General features: G+C 31.9%; 2 protein-coding genes across 2 annotated transcripts; both read left to right on the top strand.

The window, feature by feature from the left end:
• The first annotated feature begins 3,155 nt into the window (after positions 1-3,155).
• On the top strand, positions 3,156-5,001 carry LOC123884923. Its single transcript, XM_045934150.1, has 3 exons — positions 3,156-3,620; positions 3,742-3,827; positions 4,624-5,001. Exons 1-3 carry the CDS (start codon positions 3,203-3,205, stop codon positions 4,909-4,911), a joined length of 792 nt encoding a protein of 263 aa, XP_045790106.1. The 5' UTR covers positions 3,156-3,202; the 3' UTR covers positions 4,912-5,001.
• A 1,449-nt stretch (positions 5,002-6,450) lies between these two features.
• On the top strand, positions 6,451-9,995 carry LOC123884856 (hexosyltransferase GAUT11-like). Its single transcript, XM_045934090.1, has 2 exons — positions 6,451-6,848; positions 8,174-9,995. Exons 1-2 carry the CDS (start codon positions 6,681-6,683, stop codon positions 9,626-9,628), a joined length of 1,623 nt encoding a protein of 540 aa, XP_045790046.1. The 5' UTR covers positions 6,451-6,680; the 3' UTR covers positions 9,629-9,995.
• The last annotated feature ends 2,010 nt before the right edge of the window (positions 9,996-12,005 follow it).

Consider the following 12,005-nt stretch of genomic DNA (forward strand, 5'->3'; position numbering starts at 1 on the left):
TTTTTGCCTTTATTTTTATATATTTGTAATTTTGATCTTAATCTATGCACTTTGCCTTTAAAATTGCAACTTTACCTTACAAAAAAAAATTTTTGACTTTTTACATAAAAAAAAAAGCGAGTTCTAATCTCAAAAAAAAAAAATTATTGAATTCATTATTGGGAAAATAAATAACATTTTTTTGTACAAAAATACTATTTTTAGTTGGAAAAACATATGTTGGGATCAAATATACACCAAGTATAAAAATAGAGCCAAAAATTTGACTAAAAAAAGGAACCATTTTTATGAGTTTAATAAAATAGGAGGACCAAAAGTAAAATTAAGCCAATAATATATAATACCATAATAGTATAAAAAAATATTCAAAAATATTTAGGGCGACCATGACCTCTGTTAGTCCCCTTCTAGCTCCGTCCATGCATATATTTTGTGCTTCCGCTTTTTATTTTCCATATCAATTGGAAATAAAGAAGAAAAAAAAGACTATTAAATATTCAATTGAAGAGGAGGAGAAGTATTCAAAAAATTATTCGGTGTTTCTGCTTGATACTATAAGAAATAGTTCAACTTTAGTGTGTTTGTTTGTTTTTTGTAAATATTTATAGTATTTATCATTGACCCAAAAAAAATTACATGGGTTTGTTTTGAAAACATTTATTCTTCTTTTTTTTTTAAAAAAAAAGTGAAAATAACACATTAATGATATAAACACATTTAAAAACATATTTTTACTTTCCCATAATATAGATTCCTACAAATGAAAATATATTATTACTTTCTTATAAATTATGAAGAAAAAAAATGTTTCATCTATTCATTCTTTTTTTGTTAACAAAAATTTAGAGAGAGAATAGTGCTTCAATTTAAGATTAGGAAAAATTTAGGATTCAAATCTAGAACGTCTAGAATTTAATACATATGTCTTTTTAATTATGGAGTAAAACTTAGGAGTTATGCTCATTGTCTTTTGACCAATTGGAGTTATGTCTCATTGATTCTAAGAAAAATATAACAGTAGTTAGTTTTGGGTATGATTTTTTCGGATTGGGTGGAGTACTATTTGTACTTTTTCTTTAGAAGTGGATTGAGTACCACTTGTACTTTTTTTCAATTTGTTTTTTATATATAAATATCATTTTGCCGTTAAAAAATAAATAAACAGTACTACTTTCATGTATATTTCTTATCCTAGAAGGTGTGAGGGTATTACATTTTCCGTGATGTAAAATTGAAAGATATATGCATTTAATATGATTAGATATCTACCCGTCAACATAGTTCAGTTCAGTTGATAGAGACATTGCATTTAATATATAGGAATTGAGTTTGAATTCTGATACTTCCACTTATTCATCTTAAAATGTGAAATTTTATCCGTTGAGTTACTTGAGCAAAAAATATATATAACTAAGATGTGGCATTCATATATTGGAGTGTGTTTAAAGAAGTGTGTTAGAGGGTGTGTCCCTACCACTACTCTAAATTTTATAAAATTGGCGAACAAAAAATTAATATTAATTAAATTGACGGTGATAACCATTTTACAATTATCTGTGAGAGAGTTAAAACTTCGTCACTTAATCACTTGAACTTAAAAAATTAGACTGACTTGACACCTTGTGGATGCCTCAAACATTCAAACTCAAAAGCCTTTAAAAAAAATAAATCAAAGACCATAATTTTTTTGTAATTTTTTTTACAGCATCAAAGACCATAATTTTAAATTTTTACAAAATCAAAGACCATAATTTAATCATTAGGTCAAAGCTGCTTTATTACTTTCCTAATGATTGGGCTGATCATGCAAGCCCATTTCCCTGACCTTTGCATTCTCCAGGTACCCGTCACCATTTTTTTGGTACATGATAAGATTTTTCTTTTTACAAATAACTTATAAATAAGATAAATATTTTTAATTACTTTATATTTTCCTAAAAAGTCACATTTATGTTTGTATATTTTCCATAAAACTAATTTACACTATTGGGTACATATTCTCTTAAGCTCTTTCAGTTATATATGAAACTTCTAACCACATATTAAGAGATTCATATCTCTTATTATTACTTGCATTAATTTATTGTTGTTTTATCTTATTACATTTTTGAAATTACATATCTTTATAGAGTGTTTTTGTTTGAATCTTCATAGATTTATTAAACATGACAAAACTATAAGAAGAGATACTCAAGTAAGTGGATCTCCCACGCCCATTATAAATTATTAAATATGTTCATTTTATTTATGTCGGCATTTTTTTATGTATGTCGGTATAAAGATGATAGGAAAATAATTTTGTTTAATTTTTTAATGAATTAATTACAAGTTATCCTCTAACCCTATCACCAAAAAAAAATTACAAGTTATCCTCAATGAAACTTGATAGAGACTTGAAATAAAACATTATGAATTAAGTGATCAAGCTTATAAATTAGGTGATTAAGCTTAGGTGGTTTATAAACTCTTCTTAAAATAAATCATTCAAGAAAATTTGAGTACAATTTTTAGAAAGAATATTCTTTTTTTTTTTTAAAAAAAAAAGGCAAAAATGAAATATATGTATTAATCGAATAATCTTCTCAGCATAAGGTGTGCCAAAAATACCACAAAAATTACAAAAAGTCAATACGAAGTAGCCACACGAAAAATTAATCAATGCTCAAACAAGTTTAAAACTAGATTACAATTTGTTGTCTTCAACCACCGATGTTCCAACTTCACCGCATGATTTCCCGATGTTTGTTGATTTATCATTTCCTTACATGGAAAATTTTCATATCTGAGAATATCTAAGGATGTTCAGTGACATTGAGGAATTAGTTGACTCCATGTTTCAATCACTTAATCAAATTTCTAAATCAACGTGACATCCATAACTCATAATATAATATTCAAAAATAATTTACTCTAATGTACACTAGTGACTACAAGTTTATTTTATTCAACATTCTATTAATCTGTGACATATGAATTCATAATTTATTCCTACATACGTGTGGAAGCCATTAAAGAATTCATATCAATTGTCAATTTTGTCAACTCATGTCCACCATCCAAACTCTTGATGCTTGGCACGTTCAATATTAGTCCCACAACACACTAAGAAAAATACAAAATAATCATTAAATTAACATTTGAAAATTATTCATAACACCAAAAAATAAAAAGCAAAGTCAAGGTGTGAGTTGTTAGTGTCACAATGAAGCTGGCATTCTTCAATTTTGATCCCCAAAAATGTGTGTATAAAAATTTATATATATACACATATAGTTTGAGCTTAAGTCATAATTTAATTAGAATTAAAATAAAAATGGTTAGGCCACGTTTCAAGTTACATAATTTGTGTATTGGTCATGTTGCTACACCTCGTGTTAGAGCTTGTTCTACATCATCATCATCTTCTTTTGGATCAAAATTTGCAAATAGAACTGAGTTTTCAAGCAATGGAGTTCAAGATTCTAGCAAAGATAACAAAGGTGATGAAAGTGGCAATAAAGTAATGGTGGTTGTGGATTCTAGCTTTGAAGCTAAAGGAGCACTTGATTGGGCACTTTCACATACTATTCAGAAACAAGATACTGTTGTTCTTGTTCATGTAGCTAGACCCCTTAGAGAAGGTGAGAACAAAAAAATGATTTTGCTATTTTTTGTTTGGATGATTTTTTTTGTGAAATCTTGATTAGATTGATGTGAATAGAGGCAAAAAAGTTTAACTTTGTTTTGTTGATTTATTCCTAGGTGGTGAGTCTGATGTGAAGTTTAATGTGAAGGCTTATCAACTTCTCTTAGATATGAAGAGTATGTGTGAAATGAAGAAACCTGGGGTAAGCTTCAAACAGATTTTGAATTACATCTCATTTTTAAAGAATCTCACATTAGATGAGTTGGGACACAAAAAATGTGTTTACAAGTCGCGGATAGTTCTCACTTATAGGTCAATCTATGGGGACCAATCCACTGAAATTGACATAAGAGGTAATCGAATCTAAGACATTGAGAGAAGCACACTCCAAAATTTCAAGTTAACCCTAGACCAACCCAAATGAGTTTAAATTCTTAGATAGTATAAGGATATATATAATATATAACAGAACAACTGTTGTCGAAGCCACTCAAATCACACTCCAAATGTCCATTAATTTCTTTATTTCGTAGAGTTTGAGTTAGACTCATCTCAAACTTAAGAGATATCAAAGTTTATCAAAGATATATTAGGACACCTGTTATCAAATCACTCAAGTCACATTCCATATGCCTAGTATTGAGCGTAAGGTGGTGTGTTAAAGAGTCTCATATTGTATGATATAAAACTTGAAAAAAATGTGTTCATTAGTGTTGGACAATCATCACATTTCAAACCAACTATGTAACGATTGAATTAAGCCGAGCCAAAATTCGTAGACAAATTGTTATACGATAAAGAATTGAAATCAATTATGATTTATACAACCTAATTTGCGACCATATATAATTCACCACAAATTTAGTGCATATTTGGTATTACGGTGAATTTGCGACAGACATTTTCAGAAACTTTGGTTCCAATATTAAAGAATGTATTACACATTGAAGTTTAAACATATATGTTTGGTAACATGTGTGGATTTGATGGGTTTGCAGGTGGTAGTGAATATAGTATTACTTGAAGGAGAAGAAAAGGGTGCTGCAATAGTGCAAGAGGCAAAGCAACAAAGGGTGTCTTTATTGGTGGTAGGACAAAGAAAACGTTCTATCTTGTGGTGCTTGGTGAGGAAATGGACAAGAAAAAGAAGAACAAAAAGTGGAATTGCTGAGTATTGTATACAAAACTCACCATGTATGACCATTGCAGTGAGAAGGAAGAATAAGAAACTTGGAGGATATTTGATTACTACCAAACGCCATAAAAACTTTTGGCTTTTGGCTTAGTTTGTTTATCAATAAAATGGTTTATATTGTGTGTGGATTTGTGTTTAATACATACACACATAAGTAAGAATGTTCTGTTCTATCTTAAAATTTGAATGTGTTAATTATTGTGCTTCAAATTAATTAGATTAGTATATAGATATATTCCCTTACTTGAATATTTTGGTAGTACTTCACTTTGAGGAGCTTTTACCTAATTAAATTATTGTTGCTCGATGTTTTCTCTTCGGGCCCCCCGTGTTTCTTTTATACCCCCAAATATTTCAATTTTGCCCTTGATCTTCGGTTCGCAGAAACCGAATTTTTTTTAGTACAAATTCAGAGTAAACCCGAAGTTTTTTGCAAGGACAGAATTGAAAATTCAGGGGGTATAAAAGAAACACGGGGACCCGAAGAGAAAACATCTTGTTGCTCTTTGTACCTACAAAATAACATGGCATTTGCTATTATGTACACACAAAAAAAATTGGCATTTGCTATTATTCATCTGTTAACTTCATCCATTAGAGATTAGTGAATATGATGATTATTATCAACAAAAATAAAAATAATGGATATGGTTGACACAGGCCCAATAAATTTCAAGCTCAAAACGAATTAAAAAATGCGGTCTTTGAAGCTTAATACCAAATTAAAAAAGTAAAATATTTAAAAATTATAATTTTACAACTATCAAATAAAAGACATAACCAACAATACTATTTTTCAAAAAGAATGACAAATGGGGGTTCTGGAAGTAACCTGGGGGTTCTAAAGAGAAAATTCCAGAGGGAATGGTACCAAAGTGGCCCATCTTTTGGCCCAGTATGATCTGGACAACCCATATGTAATGTAATTTGGCTTAGAAGACACCCCCCTCTGGTAAAGGTATAGATAAAAGAGAAATATTTTTATTAAAATAACTTTAATAAGTAATTATGTATTTACACCTATCATATATACATAACAAAATATGTTGAATTAAAAGGGATGTAAGCAGCACTACTTCGTACCTAAATATAAGATCCTCTCGAAAAATTCTTGTCCAATTTTATAAATTCTCTTTGAATTTTCAACCACAATAATTATTCTTTTACCAACATATTCCTAATTATTGAAAAAATCACCATATAAGAACCTAAATCATTTTTTTTTGACTTAAATGCAATTTTACCTCTCCCTCCCTATTTTGAATAAATCGGAATTTTATCCCATATTTTAAAATTCGGAATTTTACCCCCCTATTTTATAATTTTATGGATTTTGCCCTCCTAAAATTCCGCACAAAATATGCTTCTGAGCTTTAACTTCAAAGCTTCGCACAAAATTCAATTTTGATCAATAATTTACCAAACTATACCAAAATGACTGTAATCGAGTTATCTTTCTACAGAATCAAATCCCACTAAATTTGGAGTTACAGAAAGATTAATTACCGTTTTAGTGAAAGTCTGTCCAAATTAATTATCCTATTCACCTATTACTTGTAAAATACAAATATATAAATCTTGACCAAAAGAAAATAAAAAAAAAAAAAAAAAAGTAAAATAAACAAAGAGTGAACAGAAAGAACAGCAAAGCATGATTCCCTTTGTTTATTTGATTTGATTCAGAATTGAGAATTGGTTCGTTCGTTCGTTCTCTGAAAGGAATAGAATACACGAAAGCCTGTGGCAGCTCATCTATCTCTTTCTCTCCTTTAATATCAATACTATTTAACTGAATCTGTGTCACTATTCTATTTTACATTCAAAAACCTGAACAAGAAGAAGAAGAAGTGAAAAAGAAAAATGCGACGACGGGCAGCCGATTATCGGCGCCCGGTTAGACGGAGGTTATCTTATTGGATCTGCCTTCTCTTCTCTTTCTTCTTTATTCTCGCTTCTGTTTCTGTTTTATTCATCATTCAACATAATCATCATCATCATCAAGATCCACCGCTTCCATATTCTTTGCTCGTAAGTCTTCACAAACTTTCTCATTCATATCATTTTTATCTTGCAATTCAATCTCGATCGATCAACTTCACTACTACTACTTTACTCATCAATCAATTTTGCAATATATGTTTCACTGGACTGTGATTCAAATCTTTTTTCTATGAGATCCCAAATTTATGTGCTTGTGATTTAATATTGTAGTTGTTTTGGTTCAAGATAAAAAATTATTGATCCTCTTCATCAATTCAAGCCATTCAGTTAATCTGATGACTTAAGAGTATTAGATATCAACCATTAGATTAATCAAATGGCTACAATTCATGCTAGAGAGGAAGAACGGGGTTGAAGATTATCAATTTTTGGTGAACTCTACTTGTTCACTCAGACTTAAGCCATACCGAGGTCGCCGTAGTAATGTCGGTTGTTGGATGAGTTCTGGTGGGAAATATATTAAGATCTCAATTCATACACTTCAAATTTGTTTCCTTCTGTTTCTAGTGTGTTTAATTTACCATGCTAAAACAATATTTCCATTTGCATTTCCTTTTGTAGATAAATTAAAGAACAAAATGGTCTTCAAGTAAAAGCTTGATGACAAGTATAGGAACATACTGTAATGTCTTTTAGTAACATTTTGGCCTTTGAAAGAAAAGAGTGACCGAACAACAGATATTGTGGGTGAAAATCATTTAGTTTATTATTACTAGAATTTCGGAAACGGCTATTAATTACTAAGTTTGGCAGCTCATCAGTGTTCACACCGAATCTTCAGAAATTGTTTCTACACATACCTTTTTTATTGTGTCTTTTCGATCAATGTTTCTCCTGTTCATTTGACCTATTTCCAGAAATACAGTTACATAGCAGTGATTATCTTCTTTTCATCATTCTGTAGCAACTGTTAAGTTAAGTTATTGTATTTGTTAATTTTTCTCTTATGCAGTATTATAGTATTTGTCTCAATTTTTGTTGTCTTCATGATTGATTGGTCGTTATATAGTTTCTCTAGTAGATTTTCCTAAATTGGCCTGATTAATCTGTGAGTGTAATTATTGGCTGATACATATGGACAATATCACAAGTACGTATTGAAATGAAAGAGAGCTTAGATTCTCAGAATACTTATCCCACATCTATAAACCACAGCCACTAGAAAGGTCCTAATATTTGTAGCTATTAATGCTACAATCATTCGCACTGTTGTGACATTTACGTTTTGCATCCAATATGACAGAAATACTGACATTATTCTTTAGTTGATTATCAACACTATTTGTCATTAAAATTAGTCATTTGTTCCCAACATTATGGTTACTTACGGAACTGGTGACTTTCCTTTGCAGGAGAGAAATGCAAGAGTTGAACATTTTGCCAAAGAAAGTTTGAATTTTACCGAAGAAATTTTAAGTGTAGCGTCATTTTCTCGGCAATTAGCGCAACAAATGATTCTGGCGAAGGCTTATGTGGTTATTGCCAAAGAACACAATAATCTTCACCTTGCCTGGCAGCTTAGCTCAAAGATTAGAAGTTGCCAGCTTTTGCTTTCAAAAGCTGCCATGACTGGGGAGCCTGTCACACTGGAAGAAGCAGAGCCAATTATTAAAAGCCTTACTGCTCTAATTTTTAAGGCACAAGATATCCATTATGACATTGCAACTACAATAGTGACTATGAAATCTCATATTCTTGCTCTTGAAGAGCGTGCCAATGCAGCAACAGTTCAAAGCGCCGTGTTTGGTCAACTAGCAGCTGAAGCGCTGCCCAAGAGTCTCCATTGTCTGAATGTGAAACTTGTGTCGGACTGGCTAAAGATGCCATCCCTACAGGAACTCTCAGATGAGAGGAAAAATTCCCCAAGGCTCACAGACAACAACCTATATCATTTCTGCATATTTTCAGATAATGTACTGGCAACATCTGTAGTTGTTAACTCAACCGTCTACAATGCTGATCATCCAAAGCAGTTGGTCTTTCACATTGTCACCAATGGAATCAATTACGGAGCAATGCAAGCATGGTTTCTTAGTAATGACTTTAAAGGGGCCACCATAGAGGTACAGAACATTGAGGAATTTCTTTGGTTGAATGCATCTTATTCTCCAACTGTCAAGCAGCTCCAAAATCCTGACTCACAAACTTTCTACTTTGGGCTGTATCAAGATGTAAGCGCTGATCCAAAAATGCGGAATCCTAAGTATTTGTATTTATTGAATCATCTTCGGTTTTATATCCCCGAGATTTATCCCCAACTTGAGAAGGTTGTTTTCCTGGACGACGATCTTGTTGTGCAGAAAGATCTGACCCCTCTTTTCTCACTGGATTTGCATGGGAATGTGAACGGTGCAGTTGAAACTTGTCTTGAAGCATTTCATCGGTACTACAAGTATTTAAACTTCTCAAACTCAATTATAAGCTCGAGGTTTGATCCACAGGCATGCGCGTGGGCGTTTGGTATGAACGTTTTTGACTTGGTGGCATGGAGGAAGGCTAATGTGACTGCAAGATATCACTATTGGCAGGAGCAGAATGCTGATGGGACACTCTGGAAGTTGGGGACACTTCCTCCTGCTCTTCTGTGTTTTTATGGTTTGACAGAGCCACTTGACAGAAGATGGCATGTTCTAGGATTGGGCTATGACCTAAATATTGACAACCGCCTTATTGAAAGTGCGGCAGTTATTCACTTCAATGGGAACATGAAGCCGTGGCTGAAGGTAGCTATAGGCAGGTATAAGCCACTGTGGGACAAGTACATAAATCAAAGTCTCCCTCATCTTCAAAATTGTGTCCTGAGTTGAAATGCACTACTTCTAGTTTTCTGATGGATTATGCAATCTCAGATTATTTTGAACTCTTGATCTGTGGTTGCCTTACTGCAGAGTAAGAAGTAGAAAATTTTGGCTGTGGTAGGAATTTTTTTCCTTTACCCTTCTCTTTTCTTCTCCTGCTTTTCTTATAAATCCTTATTGAAAGAGAGCAAAATGATTTCTTATACAATAGAAAATTTATATGCATTAGGTAGAGATGTGGGAAAGATCCATTTTTGGCAGGTGGGGCTATCTTTTCCCTTCTGCAAGTAGTAGAATGATTGTTCTTTAGATAAACTTGTAATAATTTATCAGTTCTTTCAAATAGCAGTGTAATCGGAAACAATTTTTTTCTCTTCTTCCTCTTCGTATGCATTATGAAATCTTATACTTACTTCATGTTGCCTGTTGAATGGGTCTTTATTTATCAAACCAAAGCCAATAATTTGTGGGTTGGGTGTGAATTGTGATAGTCCTTTTTGACTGAAAATGGATTCACTACGGTCAAAATAGTACACAAAAATTTCATATGATCGCGTAAGTTGATTAATCATTTGAGATGAAGATTAGACGACTCGTTTAAATTATTTTTAACTTGATTTACTGAGCTTAAAATATGAATCTTCCATTTTTCACTTCACGGTTTTGGACTAATGAGTAATGAATGATTGTGATGAATGTGTGATATTGTGAAAGCAGTTTCTTGCATATGCAGGAAAGGATCCATAATCCATTCAACTTTCTCTAAATCATCTCTCTCATACTTTCACTTTCTCTCTTTTACTTTTTTTCTCTTTTTCACATTTAGTTTTCTTCTTTCACTCTCTTGTACCCCCTGGTGAAAGAGAGGTTGTAGGACAGGGGGATCCAATCTCAAATAATGGATAGAGACAGAAAATCAAAACAAATATGATGAGAAAAAGTAACAGAGACATAAAGATGAATTAGGTAATAGAGAGAGAGATGTTGTAGGAGAGATCCAGATCTGGTGGGAAACAAGACAAGGATTAAGGAACAAACCAAAACGTGGGAGAACATAAATTACCACATTAGCACAACCCACATAGGTTGACCTTTTGAAAAATTGAGACTTTGGAGTGTGTTCCTCTAAAGATTTTAGATTTGAATTTTTCTGGTATCACTTCATGTGTTGGACCAATCTATACAGAGCCCTCTGCTAGTAGTCGATGAAATTAGTATCCTCGTATTACACGGTTTTGAGCCGAATACCGAGTCTTCAATATAAAATTAGCACATTAGCACGACAATGGCTGCACGTATTAGCTAGTACTATCAATATTTATTTATTTTTGTTTATAATGTTGGCAATGAGGATCGAACCTAGGACCTCATGCATACTACCCAAATTCCTCACCATTAGACCAAGACACTGTTTGGTAAGTCCAATAAGCTAGCTTATAGCTTATTGAACTAGCTTATAAGCTTGTTTGTAAAAAATGTGAAATGTTTGGTAACAAGCTTCTCTAACTAGCTTATAGCATTTTTTGAGATGCTATTTCAAGTAGCGTATGAGCTTATAGCTTATAGCTTTTTCATTTTATTTCATATTTACCCTCATTAATTTTATTTATTTTTTAAAAATTATAATAACTACCCACTAACACTTACCAAAAAAATAACTACCCACTAACCATGTATTTTTATGTCATTTTGTACTTACAACAGCTAAATTTGCCAAACACTTTAATTTTATTCTACTAGTTTTTCAGCTATAAGCTACCAGCCATCAGCTATCAGCTATAAGCTAGCTTTTCGGTTATAAGTTAGCTTATCAGCTATCAGCTAACTTATAGCTTATTTTTACCGAATAGAGCTTTTATTCTTTAAGGTAACTCCAAATGCCACTCTTTCTCTTTAGTTGTATCTTTTGTTCTTAATTAATGTGGTGCATGATTAATTAATAAGACAAGATTAGAGTTCTTTCACTTTATGGTGGCACGTCCTTCTTTCTCTCAAGTAGGACAACGACAATCTCATTAACAGAATGGAAGTGATTCTGTCACGCATTTGAAGTTTATGTGGCTAGGAATTATAAACGATAGTGGTTTTCTACAACTTTATCTATCATTAGTCAATATCTTAGTCCTTCAAATTAATCTTATTATATGTCAACATTAGAAAATCGAGTTATTTTAACTGGTGGTTGGAAAACTAAAATCAACAGCAGATAGTCACAACACGCAATGCAAACTTTTTTTTATAATATAATAAAGACTAGAAAGAGTATACACTTTTTTAATTTGACTTACTATAGTAAACTTTAAAATGTAAACTTATTCATGTGATGTGAGGAGGACAGTGCATGACACACCACTAACTATAATGAAAGCTATACTGTGACAAAGTG

The sequence above is a fragment of the Trifolium pratense genome, linkage group LG5 (genome assembly GCF_020283565.1).
Source record: "Trifolium pratense cultivar HEN17-A07 linkage group LG5, ARS_RC_1.1, whole genome shotgun sequence".
NCBI lineage: Eukaryota > Viridiplantae > Streptophyta > Magnoliopsida > Fabales > Fabaceae > Trifolium > Trifolium pratense.